We start from the raw sequence: 17612 nt of genomic DNA on the forward strand, positions 1-17612 counted from the left end.
TCCCTCATTTCAAGAAATGATACAGCAGAACTGCAAAAGGGCAGAGAAGAGCAATGAGAATGACTGAAAGCACAGAAGATTTTCCAAACAAAGAGCACCTGAAGAACACTCTTCTGTCTGGAAAAGAGGAAATTTGGGAGGCACATGACACAAGTCAACAAAATCACCTTTGGCAGAGGAAACAAGCACAGATGGATTGTTGTTCTATGTCACACCCACTGCAAGAACCAAAGGGCATCAAATGAACCTGATAGGAACCAGATGCAAAACAGACAAAAGGGGTTGTTCTTCACACAGCAGAAAATAAATCTGTGGGAATCCTTGCCAGGGACATTGCACAATTGGCAGGGATTCACAGGGAGATTGGGCAAAGTATCTTGTGCAGAGAGGCAAACTGGAGGTTACCATACAAACTACATGTTCAAGTCCGAGACAAAGATAGTTGTAGTCTGAGAAACCAGTGGGGTGAATATCCTACATGCTTACTCTCCTTTTACTCTTTCGTAGCCAGATACTTGTGAGCAGGGCTGCAGAGAGGATACCAGGTGGAATGGACCCTTGGTCTGAATCTCTGCTGCCATTTTCATTTTCTTGTGTTCTCTGTCTTGTGTTAGAGACAAAAACAATCTGTGCCAACAGTCAATGAGGTTGTAAACATTCAAATTTCTTATAAAGTATGACTCAATCCATGCTCATGGATGGCTGACAGGGACAGGAGAATTTTCTTCCAGCTTGGTCACAACTACTTTTTGTCATTGCTAATTAGCACTTAATTACTTAGAGAGAAAAAATGTTTAAAAAAATATTATTTTAAGTGAGGACTGGAGAAAGCAATAGAAAATGCTATTTAAAATAAATAAATTAATTAATTAAGAAACACTCCCAATCTGCAAAACAAAATTCTCCTTGCAGAGGTGCATTGTCCTATGAGGATGTTTGAGCTACTGTTACACTTTCCTGAGTGCTAACTTTACAAATGGAGGAGCAGTAGAAGAGGGCAAAGGAGGCTACAAGAAGCTCCACTCTGTCTTACAGAGTTGCCCAAAATGCAAAAATACATGGTTTCCCCAAATCACCCTGAAATTTCTCTTAAGAGCCCTAATAAACGTGCTCATGTGATTGTTTGCTAAGAAATAGCTGGATCTGGCTGCTGAAATCCTTATAAGTAGCCTTGTCCAAAGACAAACAGGAAATTGAAAGGATTTAATTTTTTTTTTTTTTTAATTTTATAAAATTATTAGAGATAAGAGATAACAATATTTGAGAAGAATGGATTTTAGGAATTAACATGGGAACTAATCATGCAAACTTTTACAGCCTTAGCAAGGAATAAGGTGGGTTTTTTTGTTTCTTTACTCCCTAAAGTACAGGCACAGTGCAATTTTTTTTTCTTTGCTATCTCTGTGAGTTATTACGTTATATGGTATGTCAAACATATAACATATATGTTGTTTACAGTATGTAAACTACTAGCATTTTTCCTTTAGTTTCCCTTCTCTTACAACTAGACTTTACGCTTGGGGGGGAGGGCAGATAAAGGAGAATAAATATTTTTGACTCTGTTACCAGAGGGGATGAAAAGACAAAAATAAAGCATCCTACCCGAGAGAAAGTAAACTGAGGCTGTGTTTCCTCAGTCCCTGCCCAGTTTTTTTACCACAATGCTTCCCACACAAGCCAGAGAGCATCACCAAGCAGGATCTGGGCTCTGGCTTTATGCTCAGCACGCTGGCAGTTGGTGAGCAACTGCTGCGGCCCCAAGTTTCCGCTAGGGTCACTTCCCATTTCTGGACACTGCTGTCCCCAGTGCCGGCGGCACTGTGCGTGTTACCTTCTCCTGGAGGAGCCGGGGAGAGAGCTGAGGGCTTTGTGTCTCCCCTAACGCAGCACAGCCGGTGGAAAACACCAGCAGGGCAAGGTTTGCACAGAGGTTTTCTGCACACCCGCTGCGAGAGGACGCGGGTGGCTCTGTCACTCGGTGCCAGGGGCCCGATCTGCTGGTGTCTGCCCCGGTTTCTCCCGTCCGAACCGAGCCCTAGCACCGCTGTGGGTAAAGCCCTGGGGGAGGCAAGGGGGCCACAGCGCTGTCCCGAGTGGGTGGCAGGGCTGTGCGGGAGGGACAGAGGGTGAATGGGCCTGACACCAGTTTTTAGAGGAAAAAACGAGAGCACTCTCCGCCTTTTCCTTTGTGGAGGCTTTGGAGAGTGACGCAGCACGTCCACCGAGCGGGGAGCTGCGCTTTGCTAAGCGCAGCAGCAACAGCTCCACCGGGCACTCTTGCGGCCTCTGCCAAAAGCTGAATGTGAGGGGACGTGCTCGCTGAGCAGAGGTCAGCCAGCTCAGCAATATTTGCCAGAAGAGCACACGCACGGCCTGCCTGCCCTCCCGCAGGCCTACAGCCCGTTCGGCACCACGCAGCACGGCGCTCCCAGCCAGGTGGTACCGCGCTGGTAGCTGCCCCTGCATCTCCTCGTGGTGCTTACAACACGAGCAAATCTGCCGTTTGAGTTCACAGGCCGTGCTGGATTCTCAGGAGAGAAGCTACCGAGTACTGCTGGAAAATGGCAGGTAAGAAAAAATACCAATAAGGATGCTATTCGCTTCGGTCCTGGGCATGCTGCTATATGGAACACCTGCAGGGTTTACTTGTGATACTAAAGTATTTTTATTTTTTTCAAATCACCACAATTTCTTCAGTAAAGGATGCATTTGAAAACTCCAATCTCTCCACTGTTCGAGTGCCTCAACTCCACTGCAAGGGAAACAAACTAGCACCTTGCAGAATTAATCCTCTGGCATCTCTGAGCTCATCATCCCCAGCCACTGAGCTGCTTATTTGCTGAGAGCTAGTGAGACCAGCAAAAAAGCAACTGCTCCTACAAGGAGCAAGCAAGCAGTGCTCTAAATAGTTTATACACTTGCTAAATTTGTGGTAGCATCTAACCACAAATTGTAGTAGACTTCTGGCAAAGGTAGTAGAAATCACTACCTCTTATAATTTATGTTAAAAAAAAAAAAAAACTTTTTTTTTTTTTATGTTAAAAATTTATGTTAAAAAAAAAAAAATTGTTCAAAAAATTGGTATTGTTTTTTCAAACCTTCAGCACTGGTTCTTGTACCTCTGACACCGCAAACTTACCTGCTGCCCTGATGATGGTCTGGGACATGCAGCTCATGTCCACTGAATTCAGGAGATACCTGTTACAGATCGGCAGAAAGGAGCCAAGAGCTGCATATTTTGCAGATCCAGACATTTTCAATAATCCCTGGAAATCCTCTTATGTATGTATGTACAAACATATTACCCCATAAGAATACTTTACCTTTCCCTTGTGTTCAGTGATGAATTATTATTTTTTTTAGAGAATTATTAAAGTTGAACAGGCTATATACCATAACATTTTGAACAAGTAAGCTCTAATACACCTTGTGGATCAGTTTAAGCGGCCACATCCTAACATATCCATCTTGCCACTCAGTTTAGATTAAACCTGCTTTATTTTGAGATACAACAGACAGCTCATTGACACATCTAAGAAAAAAATCACATCACTTTCTACTGTAGTCTCTGTGAAGATGCTGAAGTGGGACAGTGGCATCTGAAACATCTACCCTGAGGTTGTCACTTGCACAGCACCACAACAGAAGACGTAGGGAACCCGCAATGCAGTAGGAGGATGCTCTGAACTCTCAGAAATTGTTTCCACAATAGTCTGAGAGAACATAAATTGGCACTGCTTTGATCCTATCCTGTCCCTCATTCTTGCTCTGTAGCTCATGTGACTCTGCTCAGGGAGCTAAGCCAGAAGAAAGCTGTTTGATTTTTTGTTTTGTTGTTGTGTAAGGAAAGAGTTTTTGAAGGAATGAGCTGAACACAAGTGCTGGCTCAAGAGGATGGACCATGCCAGAGGGGAAGTGGGAAAGCCCTGAGTGCACTGATGTAGGGCAGTGTGGCCTGCTCTGGAAAGGCACCTACTGCCCACTGAGCCCTGCCTAGGAAAACCCAGCACAGCACAGTATTGCTGAAGGGGTGGGGAGGCATTTACTGATTCATTCCTCTGCTGGGCACGAGTCAAATGCTGGCATTATCAGTTCTGCACTGCTTGGAAATCACAGTACAGAAAAACGAAGAACCTGGCCCTGGCTCTACAAACTCTTTTGTATCTGCCTACCTCAAAGGTGTCTTCTGCTTTTCTTTCTGCCTCCAGGGAGAAAAGTCCTGATAGTCTATGCACACCAAGAGCCCAAGTCTTTGAATGGATCTTTGAAGACAGTTGCTGTGGAAGAATTAAGCAAACAGGGCTGCACTGTCACGGTGTCTGATTTATACGCGATGCAGTTTGAGCCAAGAGCAACAAGAAATGACATTGTTGGTAAGTCTAGCCAAAATACTTTTTTCTTTTTTTTTTTTTTTTTGAGACTGACATTAATCTTATCTATGCTGCTGCACTGACAAGCTAGAACCCATGCTGTTAGGTGCATTCTGAAAAATTGTTGCTATTATTTCATACAAATATACTCCAAATAACAAGACCTGTTTTTTTTTATTTTCTGTAAGCACTGACCAAGAAATGCCAGTGTAGGAACATAACTATCACCTGTTTTTAAACAAATCTGATGAAAAATGGCTCCTCAATTAGAGAGAGGAAATACATGTGTAGTGCTGAACTGTAAAACAGTGTTTTGCTTTTAGACCAAAATAAATGAGGAATGGTATTGTTTTCCTGGTACTTGCAGTCAACTGAAGAGACATTCAAAGAAACGTTCTCTTAATGAACAATATTACAAATTCCTATAGCAAATTAGCTCCAGGCACTCAAGTACACAGGCTTTTGAGTTGTTTTGGCACCTTCCAGCAACCTTGATAGTGCATGATTATTAAAAATGACTAGAGGTTGCAGCTGAGACTTGAGAATAATAGCAATGATCTTGTTAGGCTTATGGAATGTTTTCATGATTAAGAAAGTTCCACCGTGCTCTTAATAGCATTTAGCCCCAGTACTTTTTCTGGTCAGGAAAAGCAAAGCTATGACATAATCTGAGAGAACTTTAGAACAAGAATTCTTTAGAACTAGAATCAAAAAGAAATAGCACAGACCTAATGCAAGCATCGGAAAAAAAATAAAAATAAAAAAATAAAAAACCCACTTGTTAATGATGAAATGTAAGCATTTCTAAAAGTCCACTCATGAATATGAACCTTGACTCACAGTAAGGTTAGTTACTGAGAGGCAAAAATGCATTAGCACTTGCCAGAACCAACCTCTGATGTAAGTTTCCGATCCCATTCTATGATGTACTTAGCTTCGTTCACGAGGTTACTACTTCTACTACTTCTACCTTCCACTGCTTGTCACCCGTCCTTCTGCTAGAGGCTGACAATCTGCTAGTTCAATCAGCAGGAATGAATGTGCATGTCTGGTTCAGACACACTTGGCTCAGCTCACCCAACTGTAGCACAGTCAGCAGAGTCAGCCTTTACTGGCTCCCCCAGCCCCTGCTGAGTTTCCAGAGAGGCTGAAAAGCAGCTACATAGCGCTTGTGACTGCGGAGTGGTTTCAGTGATCCCTAATGCAGATGCAGAGCAATTAGCAAAATTATCTTAAATCCTCTGAAATCATCTACCTGCATCGCCAGAGTCTAGAGCCGAGCTTAGGTCCTCTTTTTGCACATCATATTCTGTCTCCTACAGAAAGGTAAAAGTTTTAGTACTCTGAGATAATCTATTCTTCTCCAGTTTACAATCAAGTCATCATCTGTCAGCTGTGATGATACAGAATAGCATTAAAAAAAAAAAAAAAAAAAAAAAAAAAAGTGGGACAAAATCAGAAAGTAGTACCTCGATTCAGAACTGTAGATCACAACCTGTGTTTAATTCTTACTTGGCTACAGGGCTAGGAATGGCGAAAGCAGTGACCATGCCCTTCTATCCACAGATTGCTTGCACAACTCAGATGAGTTCAATTATGGAGTGGAGACCTGGGAAGCTTACAAGAGAGGAGGTTTGTCCGATGATTTGATTGAAGAGCAAAAGAAGGTGCAGGAAGCAGACTTGCTGATTTTTCAGGTCATCATTTTAAATTGTATTAAAAGGCTTCAGTTGTAACGTACAGGGTTGAAGAAACCAAAAGCAGCAGTAAGCAAGAAGATTACAGATTTCATTAGGAACACTGCATCTAGCCAGAGTAAAAACAGGCGGTAGCTCAGCCATCTACATAGAATAGTTTTTACCCAGCATAGCAATTTCAAGGTGTCAGGCTTTTCTGATATGATATACGTTTTTAGAAAAAAAATATCAAAAACACTAGATCATGTGTGAGTATTATTAGTTCTGGCACAATATGAATTTTTCACACAAATAATGGCTCCACGCTGACATTTTTGGTGACTAGGAAGACATCTGAAATCAGATATTTAAAACACACACATAAAATTCATACCTGCACTTCACTTAAAAATTAACATTCAAAAACTACACGGTCAGACTACTTTTGTGAAGACTGCTCCTCATGCCACCTGCACTCTAAAGCAATTGCAAGGAGCAACTCAGATCGGAAAGGATCGAGTGCAAAATAATACTATAATTCTATATATAAGAACCATGCCATATTATCAGGCAGCCTGACGGTATCCTCTTGTCTGGGAGCGCAAGAAAAGCAAGCATAGATCTACACACAGAAGAGTGTGTTGGGCCTTGAGGTGACCCTGCGAAGTTTTAAGCTTGGGATATGGTAACAGACACCCAACCATCAGCTGTAGGGACAAGGACTTTATCTCTAAGCAGCGGTAGAGTAACAAGCACAGATCAGTAGTATGATTACTTGAGTAGCTATGACAGCAAATCCAGTGACTCACCAGTACTGGGCCAAACTCAACATCTGGATGCACAAAGAGGTATACGACCATGGCTATCAGGCAGGCCAGCAGGGCACGGCTTCTTTTCTGGGCAAGCAGCTGGGAGCAGCCAGCAGGCCTGGGGAATTCTGACTTTCCCAATTGTGCTGCCCTCATCCATTGCTGAGTTGCAGAAGCACTGTCTGGAGTCGCTAACCGATCATTACACCTCACCCCTGCTCTCCTCTCTGCCGGTTATGTCTTTGGTGTGCACGGGGCACAGGGATATCACAGAAAGCAAAACGAGCCCCACAAAGTAGAAACAAAGTTCCCTGTGTGAGACAGATGCTTGGGTGCAGAGTAGCTCCTAAATGAAACAGTGGGGTGAAACATGTCACATACTTGTGCAAACGCAGTCAATGGCAAGGATAAAGTACACAATGTACTGTCATCCAGAGTGCTGACAGCTGAGAGGCCCTGTGTAATAAAAACAAAAAATAATCTGACCATATTCACAACTAGACTGTTGGCCTTAGGCACAGCCGATCTATATTCCACTGTCCCGTTCTAGATGAAATCTAGGATGTGACTATATCTCAAGCACGCATTTCAACATATGCTGTTGTAATTTTCACGATATTGCTTCTGAGATTACTAAAACATCCCCGGAAGGAAGTGGTTGCTTTCTACTTTCTGTCCTTAAAATACTATGCAGAGTTGAGTGTGTTCTGGTGCAGAAAAATACATAAATAAATAAAAATAAAATAAAAATCAGAAAGAAAAGAAAAGAAAGAAAAAAGCCTCTTAAAGATACTGCAGAGTAATTTAAAATTTACTATAGCCTAAACTCACCACTTCCAAAGATCATGGTGACTGGCCATTTCTACGCAGTTTCCATCTTGATTTAAGCCATATGCACATAAGCTTCTAATAGAATTTCTTCTTTCACACTGCACAGTGTACAAAGGTTTCAGAAGAGCAATTCATCCTAGAACAGAAGTCCATCGAGCGTTCAATACAATGCAAATAAGACATGGTGATTTTAGGCTGTAGACCCATGGGCTAATTGGAGGATCGAGGAACAGAGCCCTACTGTTAGAGAGGAGGCTTTCTTCTCAGGAGGAGTTATCATGTCAGATACTACGGCACTTGTCAGAGGACTGTCAGGTCAGAACTGATCACCAGACGTCAGTCCCGGTAACAGGGCTCTCTGTGCCATTTTGGCAGCACTAACCATTAGCATATACATGTACGCTCCTTTCGCATTTCAACCATCAGAGACACAACTCTGTACAGCCTTAAGCCTGAATTAAGTGACACCTTCCTGTCTTATCGTTTTCCAGCTTTCACTTGTGTGGAAGCCCTCACATTCACCATGGTGTTGATGCACTGCAGCTGTTTAGCTAGGTACCTGAGACTACCACAAACAGGGCACTTCAGTTATTTTTGCCAAGCAAAGTTACTGCCTCTCCTTCCTGGCAGAAGGCACGTACAAGGTCTGAACAAATTAAGAGAACAGGACACTGCCTATAGACCAGGCCTTAGGATGCCCTAGATTCTCTGTGTTAACAAGGTAATTTCCTTTTTGTTTAGTTTCCCTTGTACTGGTTCAGCATGCCAGCAATCATGAAGGGCTGGATGGACAGAGTCTTGGTCCAAGGATTTGCTCACGAATTCCCCAACTGTTATGATTCCGGTTTGTTGAAGGTATGCTTCTGAAAGTGTTTTATTAAGACTGAGATCTTTGCAGTGCACTTCAGTAGCGGTCTTTCTTTTCCATTACGTTTGTATAAAGCTTTCACTTTCAGCTCTCCTAAAAGCAGACCATAGCTTTTTTTGTGAAGGAATGACTTATTTTCTTGAAACCTGTGGCTTATTCTGGCCTTCAGTATTAGACTTGCATTAATTCAGGTCTTGGAAGTTGAACTTCTTATCAATCCAAATGTATCCTGAGCAGCACGCAACAATTGCTCATGGTAGCACAAGGAGGTACAAAAACTTCTTCCTAGTCTATTACAAGGACTGATTCCCTCAGCTCTCTCCAAAACACTTTCCTGATATGAGTTCTCTGCAAAATGTTGCAAAAGGGAGACACGAATAAAATGAATCACTTTATAGCTGAGGGGGAAGAAGGCAAGTGCCATGCACCTTGAAGCAGTTGTGCTTGATTATTACAGAAGCCTAAATATACTAGTTCAGGCTAGCGGGGCTGTAGCAGGTCAGCGTTTCCAAACAGAGAGCTAGTGCCTAGCCCTTGATACACCACGGTATTCCAGAGTAGCTGGATGATTAACATCATCCATCAACATCATGCATCAACAGAAACTTCATCTTCAAAATAAAAATACTTCAGGAAAGCGTGTGGGGGAAGCTTGGCTTAAGTATTGGTGACAGACTCTTATTTTCAATCAGTCCTTGCTTATTCTACACAAACTAAGAAAAGCCATGGGTTTAGGTCAAGCTTAGCACTCTTCTTACAGCTCTGTAATGACAATTCTATAGGTAAAATATTCTGACATGCATAAACAGGAGAGTACATGAACAAAACGTGAGGTAGAAACTTTGTATCCATGAAAAGTCTATGAAAAAGAGAAGTGTTTTTTTAGTATAAAATCCTGTATGGTTAATTTTTGAGGTAAAGGTTTAAGCTGTTGTGTTCTTGGTTAGGATATGGAGAACACATATAGATAAGGAACACAGTTCAGGTGTCAGAAAGTAACTGGAAAATAATCCTAATTTGATGAAGTGGCCATTCTGACAGCTCTCAATAATAAAGCTCTAGTAATACATTGTCCCCCATATGATTAGAAGCAAAGCAGTTGTGATACTGCACCGTCATGCCACCCAAAAAGAAAAAAGTATTTTAATTATGGGAGGTAAGACAGAGAGAAGTGCTGAGCACAAGCCCATGGCCAACGTCAGAGTTATAGGATTAGAAGAAAAAATGTGGTTTTAGAACACCTGAATGTTCCAAAAGTGAGGAGCAAGCCCAGATCTGAACTGGGATTGTAGCACACAATTTCTGCTTTCAGAAAAGCGAGGAATAAAGATATCCACAGTAGTGAAGTGCTTTCCAGCCAAAGTTTTCCAAACATTTCACAGGAGAGAACAAGGGTCAGCCCTGCTTCATACAAGGCTGTCAGTACACGTAACTCCTTTTCTTTTTAATCAGCCTCTGCCCAAAGCCCTGTGCATGCAGTCTGCTGTTCAGGTGCATGCCTTCGGTCTGTGACTCGGAGCCACTGCTAAACTCAAGGTCTGAGGAAGGGGACACCTGCAGAAACTGATGCTGCCCAGCTTCCCATGAATCTCTCTTGAACTATTCAAACAGTCTTCTTATTTTTTTTTTTTATTTTTATTTTTTTTTGCTGTTGTTGTTTTTAATTCTAGAATAAATTAGCCCTGTTTTCTTTCACCACTGGAGGAAGCAAAGAGATGTATGCAAAAGGAGGTATCAATGGTGATATTCGCTATCTCCTGTGGCCCATGCAGGTAGAGCTATGAATATTTGGTTGTTTGCATTAATTTTTATTATTTAGTTTGTTTTAGAAACTGTATTGATGCTTATTTGATATAAAATATATTCATAGTTAGCTCTATAATTAAAAATAATTAGTCAGTTACAAGCATCTGTAAGTTATCATTGGGCCCTAAAATCCTGAGACTTCTTTAAGAGTCCACAGACTTTTAAATTTGTTTTGTGCCTCTTCCTCTAAACTGGAATCTAGAGAAAGCTTATAATGTCTATCTTTTTAATTTCTCTAGTATAATAGGATTTCCTTTAGCCTCGGCACACAGGGTTTCTTTTCCCTGTAGCTACCTGATTCACATAGGATGCGGGACAGGAGGGCACTCGCACATTATCCTGGCATTTACAATCAGCATACAACAGTTAGCATGTCTTGTCTTATTGCTACCCTTTTGCCAGAGGTAGAAGTAGTTATTTCAGGAATTTAAGTGGCAAGGCAAATTGCAAGGGCCAGTGTTTGATATAATACAATGGATGTGTTTTGATTTTACTGGAAATTCCCTTCCTTCCAAACCCTTTTGATTACTAGCTGTGTGCCCTTGCGAGGCTATCTAGCTGCACAGCTTGCAAGTCAACGTAACAAAGAATGCTATATGCAGCTGCAAATTCAGACAGACACGGAGGGAAAAAGGCAAGTTGAGCTGATTTCAAAGGCACAAATACTCATTCAGAATTGTGTGGCTATGCTGGAGGCAAAAGGTTAAAAAAAATACATAAAAGGAGATGAGAAATGTGCTGCAACCCTGAACAATCCGTTCAATTCAAGCAGCGTAATGAACTTCAGGCTGTCTCTGATCTTTGCAAATTTAATAGAAAATGGCAGCCAAAGAGAACAATTCTATGGATTTAGTAGCACTTAAAAATTAATTGCACAGAGCAGAATAAATTAATATGGCTTTATCTTTCAGTGTGTTGTATGTCATTCTGCATAATGCCTAGCTTTCAACACAAGCTGCCAAGGCAAACAATGAACTTGTGCAATTTATTTCCCTTCTCCTGATAAACGCACAGAATTAGAAAACCTGCCGTATCAGGTCAGAGGAAGTTTCAGAACTGAATACTGCACATGCTCAAATTGAAAGTGAAAAGCTAACTGAGGCATTTCTCTGTTTGCTTTGGATCTAGCATGGCATCATGCACTTCTGTGGTGTCAAAGTCCTTGAGCCTCACATCTGCTTCGCTCCCGAATATGTCTCTGAGGAGAAAAGGAAGGAGATGCTGCTTGCTTGGGCCCAGCGTCTGAAGACTCTTTGGAAGGAAGAACCCATAAACTGCTCTCCTGAGTGGTATTTCAAGTAATGTTCAGACACAGGACTACAGAGAAGAATGTTCCCATTCTTTCTGGTGCTTCATCGCAACATCTGAATGCTGACCTCGTAATCCATACACATTGTAGGTATCTTGAGTACTACGGCTAGCAGCTTAGCTGGCAATAAAGAATTTATCTTTATTTCCTGAGGGATTCTCTTCAATGAGTGCACAACTCTTCGTGAAGAATTATCCTTGCTCATATAACCAGTGACATCCTGCCTGCAAGCGGTTGGTAACACAAGCGGTATTTAATTGCAGATTATACCATTGTTGCTAATAAAACAGGAAAGCACGTAGCCAAGCTTAACACTCCTTGTACCAACAGCCCCCTTTTTTTTTTGTTTAATTGGCCAGGGAATGTACTGCCTACGCTCAACCTCATTATGGACAAACCTGCTCTTTTAAACGGGAGATCTACACTCGTGCCTTTGAGCCATGAAGCCAGATTGTGAATAATGCAAAAGGATGTACAGTTGCACAGTGACTTAGACAACTGGAAAGCTTTCTTGGCAGCTTAGGCTTTTCTGTATACTTACAAATATATTAAAGCCAAGACACGCCAGAAAAGGAAAGGAGCAAATAAAAATATTCCACAGTAGTACAAATATGTATTTTTTTTTATTTATTTATTTTTTTTTACAGCATAGCTTCTACTTGTAAAGTAAGCAGTTTCCTAAAATCAAAGGGAACTGACTATTTTTATTACGCTATTTAGAGACAAAAGGGAATTACATCTATTCCCTGCCCTTGCACACCAGCCAGCATTGCTATTCAGGTCTGGTGAGCTTGGTGCATCCCCTACACCGTGAGTATAAGATGTACCTGTCAGTTGGAGAGCCAGAAAGGCCTCCCAAAAAAATGCAGAAGCACTGTCTATGTATGGGCCATGACATAAAAAAAAAAAAAAAAAAAAAAAAAAAGATTTTGCTTCTTGATATCTGGGAATCTTATCTTGAACTTTACTGGAATAATTTTTTCTTGCTTAGCTACGTAATTTCTTGCTTTGATAAACTTACCTAACAGCTGACTTTGCACTTTGATATTGAAGGAATGTAGCCAGAATAAGAGACAGTCTGAGTCACCGTGGAATGACACTCGGCCCTCCGCAAACAGAGCATGCATGCTGCAGCCTTGTTACGCCCCACCCTTAGGTTTCTTTAAGGATTGTGAGCAATAAACATGCCAAGCCCAGGCTGGGAAGGGGCAGAGTTATCTAACACTCCAGACGGGGAATTGCTAGAGCAGGGAAAGAGACATGTTCCTGTTTGTCACTGTATGAGGTGAAGGGCTGCTGGACTGGGAAGCAGCACTACTCCAGGCTGTTCCAAGGGTCTGCTTCAGTGTGTATGACTCACAGGCCATACATTACCCAAGCAAGAATTTTGCCTTGGTTCAATAACCCTTGTGTATGAAAGTGAAGTGGAATAAAATAGAAAGTATTACCTGCACGAGTTGTAGGGAAAGCATATTCTTGCCTAAAGGACATAATGAAATCAACTTCAAGTTAGCTAAAGAGGGGCTGAAAGACAAATAAAACCCTGTCCAAAAGAAAATACAGTCAAATGCAGAGAAAAACTAAAGCTTGACCACATATAACTAGTTGCTTTGGAGGGGAGCAGTTTGTTGGAAGATGAACAAAAAGATCTGTATTCCTCAGAGTATCTTCAGATTTGTAGAACAGAATTTTAAGATTTTCTGCATTTTATAATCACAAGATTTTCCTTGCCAGAAGACAGATGAGTATTTGGTATTGAAAACAATCTCAGCTTACCTGGAAATTCTTCTGTTCTCTATCGCTAACCAGAAATATCTGATCCAGCCCTTTGGCTGACAAATTAGTGAGTGAAATCATATATATCCACAATACCTGAACAGACTCTTAAAAATAAAATTTCTTGTTACTGTTTGGTTGGCAAGAATTTACAATGCGTATTAAAAAAATCCCAGTTACGAGTTACTGCCAAGCACAGAGTCCCACCACAAAGACCTCCCAGGTCAAAATATCTGCTGAGTGAAGACACTAACTCCATAGGAAAGAACACTCGGGGGTAAATAATGACTCACAGTGCTGCACAGTCCATTTCCCTCTTGCTTTTCACAACGTCAGAGTGACCTGACTAGTTAACACAACAGTAAAATCTTATATTCTAAAAATGTGGAGAGACTAAAGACATTATTCACGGTCAGTGGAATACTTAGTGTTATTTCCTAAAGACAGCTCGTGAAACTATATCAGCATATCCTGTATGTATTACTTCCTGCAGAGGAGTTCACACCAGAGACTTGGGAGAAGGTGGAACTGAGGTGTTACGCAGCACGCCAGGAGGCGTCTCCATCAAAGCAATCAAGACCAGCAGATAATCCCTCTTCTTTTTTGTTTTAACAGTAAAACCTAATTTCAAATTCTGAAAACCTGCAGCTTCCTAAGTTCTTCCTTAATTACATCCATGAAGGAAATAAAGCTTATGAGAAAATAGACACCAGCTTAAAACTTCTTGAGGGACACGGTTTGGTGATGGGACTCCGTAGGCCACGTTAGCAGTTTGACTTGATGATCCTGAAGGCCTCTTCCAACCCCGATGCTTCTAGATGCAAACAGCACAGTTGTACAGGCGAGGAATCATCCTTATCTTTACTGCACTCAGTTACCAGAATATTTGAGAAAGAAGGAAATGGATATGAAAGCAGAAGTTGCAACATCAAACAAGATGTTGCTGTATTGGATCAACTGCAGTGTTTAGTGGGCTCAACTGTTATATAAAGAATCTCAGATCAACGTATATGATGAAGATACACTTCTGGATACCACGTGGCACATGCGTGCCAGCTCCCTCACACATGTGGCAGTATTAAGTGCCTATATTATACTGACCATATGTAATGTAAGCATAAAAGGCCGGCCAAGCTAGATCTGAAGGAAGATTCTCCAAACCTGAGTGTTTTCTCCACAGTGGTAAATAGGCCAGGAAGAGTGAGAACTTCCCCTGAATGCTGTCCCAGCCTCTGACTATATTTACTTTAGGGGATTTCCTGAGCTATGTATGTTTTCTCCACATTTACCAGCCCCAGCAGATCTCTTCTCTGTATTTTGCTCAGTCTTCCCGTGGATTTATGCCAACTTTAAGCAGCCAATGCTCTTCAGCAAAGTTCAGCAGGTCAGCTTTTTTCTTGCGTGAAGCTTTGGAGTTGGTGGGAGACTGAGGGTGAAGAACCTGGTTGCCAGTAGCTTCATTGGATTCCTCCCAGTCAACAGCAAACGCTCAGTCCCATCCATTCATCCAGATGACACTTATTTTGTAGACATACATCACTTCGCCTCCTAAATAATATTTTTCCCAGGCTGTGGGAAAAAGCTCACTTATTCTTAAAAGAGAAGGCACTGGCCTTTGGTGATCCTTTTCTTTTTTTTTTTTTCCTCTTCTGAACTCTTCCAGTCTCCCTGTCACTTTATGGAGGAGAGCGGACCAGAAGCACATGCAGGGTCCACAGGGTGACACTTGCATTCTCTTGACTTTCTCTGCTCCTCTCCTAATAAGCTCTGACGTATGATTTACTTTTTTGACTGCTGCTGAGCTAGTGATTTCATTTGTTATAACCCCAGATCTTGGCTGACAGTCTTAATGGTCAACTCAAGACCGTTATTTTATACATCACTTCAGGGTAACTTTTTTTTTTGTTCATGTCCTCTCCTTTATATAACTCAATTTTCACTTCTTGTTTCATTGCCTGGTCACTCAACAATTTTTCCCACAACTCATCACAATCTGTTTTCCATGTCCCCCATCCTCCAAGTAATTTCTATCATCAGCAAACTTTCTCAGCCTCAGTGCTCATATCCTTTTCCAGGTCACTTATTTTCAACAGCTCGAATCCCTGCAGAACCTCACTTGAAACCTCCCCCTGTTCTGAGAACTATCTACTGTTGTCCTCTTTGTGCTATCTTTCAAACATCTGTCCATGCTCTATCCTTCTCTCTTAACCTTACCTGCTTAGATTCCCTCAAAAATTCTGATAGGAAACTTTGTCAAAAACCTCCTGAAAATGTGAGTAGACTGGATCATCATTCTCCACATGCTTTAAGTCCTCATGAAGTGAACTCTACATGAACACCATTCCAATTTAAAAGCCATCATGGTGAGGGATATATGATGGGGCAGGGAAATAAACCAAGAACAACTATTCAGCTGTAACTCTGCAGTCATCTCAGTCCTCGTCTCTGTAGTCTTTTCTCATACAGAAACTATTCCCTGGACCACATAATTCCTGTCAACTTCTTTTCATGTCACATCTACCTCTTCCATATCTGTTCTGAGAAGAGGCAATCAGAGCTGTGAGCTGTGTCTAGCACGTGGACACCTACCAGGCTAAGCCATACTTCCTGAAGGTCTCTTTTTCCAGGTGCTTTGGAAGCCAGCCAGCTGCGCTTGACAGCTGGGGCCGAGCCAAGTGTCACTGTGCTGACGTGCTGGGGCACGTGCCTGTCAAACACAGCCCCTTTCAACACTCGAGGGAGGATTTTCACAGATAGAAAAGCAATAGAGAGCAATCTGTGGTTAATAAGGAAAGAGAAAGGAAGTGACAGTATTGGTTTCTTAGTAGTACTGGAAACATCGCAGCCATTTTGATCTACACAATTTCTGCTCATCTAAACCACAATACACTAAAAGCCACATGTAGACTTGTCAAAGCGGCATTGATTTCATCAGAATAAGGCTAGACTTAAGTGAGCAACTTCAGCTGTTTCAGGTTAGGGAGAAGAGCATAATGGCAACATGCTGCCCTGTTCCAGTTGGTCTGTTTTGTTGTTGCTGTCGCAGCTGAGCCTCCTCTCCCACACTCTTTCAGGCAATGCTCTCTCTTTTTCCTTTTAAATCAGGTGTGTTACTACAAAGATCAACTGAGAGCATTCCCAGCCTTACTTCCAAGACTCAAGTCAAAACATCTAAAAGCACCTTTGCCTACAAATATTCAGGCAAGAAGTATAGGCAACTCAGGCAACTCAGCCTAGAGCAGTACCCTCGCATTTCAGAAGTTTAATTTTGGGTCCTTTAGTCTAGCAGCAGTAGTTGATCATTTCACAAGCAAGTCCTGGAAATATCTTTTCCTGTAATAGTGTTGTTGTTTCCATTTTTCGTCTACTGGTGTTCGTGTATTTACGGAAACATTCTCCATAGAACAAAATACAAGGAAATGCCTAATAATGGTGTCACAGCACTTGGTGCAGACTGACATTAAAAAATTAGTAATTGCAAATACTAGTAAAGTGCTTATATCTTTGAGCAGCACTACTTAGTAAAATAATTGTTCCTGACCAGGTATTTCCAACCATCCTAAGACATGTTTAAACTCATCCAGATTCATCAAGGAGTTGTGTAATGTTGTTTGAACCCACAGGAATTCGGATCTCTTTGAAAAACTCCATCAGGAGAGAGAAAACCAGCTTCTTCTCCGGGACCATGCAACCAAAGTACCTCATAGCTGTTTCTGAATTACCAATTGCCCTTAATGAAATGGGAAAGCATTTTGTTAATAACTGATGTAGAGAAGAAAACAAGGACTAGCCAGCAACACTGTCACAGAGAACTGCCACACCTGCACATGCAACTTACTCCAGAGGAATGTGCACTGCAAAGGTGTTGCCTTCACTGGAACTCATCACGAAGTCAAGAGGAAGGTAATTCCTCTTCATAGACTCCACACTTACACCTTCATATTTCTGTTGCTAGGCCACAGCTCAGCATCGAGGGAGGACCTCAGAAGATCTTTTCAACTTATCAGCAATAGAAAATTGTGGCTGCAGTCAGCCACAACCAACGGTGGTTCCCAGGCCCCCTGGGGCACTGCGCTCTGCAGCCGTGCTCCCATGTGTCAACACTGTCGGTCACACGGTGCTGCAGATTCTCCCTCCTCTGCCCTCTGGGGCTTCAGGAAAGCATAA

The 17612-nt window shown here is 41.9% G+C and overlaps 1 protein-coding gene across 2 annotated transcripts; it reads left to right on the forward strand.

Annotated features, from left to right (window-relative positions):
- Nucleotides 1-1802: 1802 nt before the first annotated feature.
- NQO2 (N-ribosyldihydronicotinamide:quinone dehydrogenase 2) lies at nt 1803-12255 on the forward strand. Of its 2 annotated transcripts, XM_084282338.1 has the most exons (6): nt 1803-2568; nt 4209-4373; nt 5937-6067; nt 8428-8541; nt 10225-10326; nt 11489-12255. In XM_084282338.1, the coding sequence occupies exons 1-6, from the start codon at nt 2562-2564 to the stop codon at nt 11660-11662; spliced, it is 693 nt and encodes a 230-aa protein (XP_084138464.1). In that variant the 5' UTR covers nt 1803-2561; the 3' UTR covers nt 11663-12255. The 2 variants fall into 2 exon arrangements, with proteins under 2 accessions (XP_084138464.1, XP_084138465.1); XM_084282339.1 differs by lacking the exon at nt 8428-8541.
- Nucleotides 12256-17612: the final 5357 nt, after the last annotated feature.

Source organism: Netta rufina, assembly GCF_964035555.1.
Source record: "Netta rufina genome assembly, chromosome: 2".
NCBI lineage: Eukaryota > Metazoa > Chordata > Aves > Anseriformes > Anatidae > Netta > Netta rufina.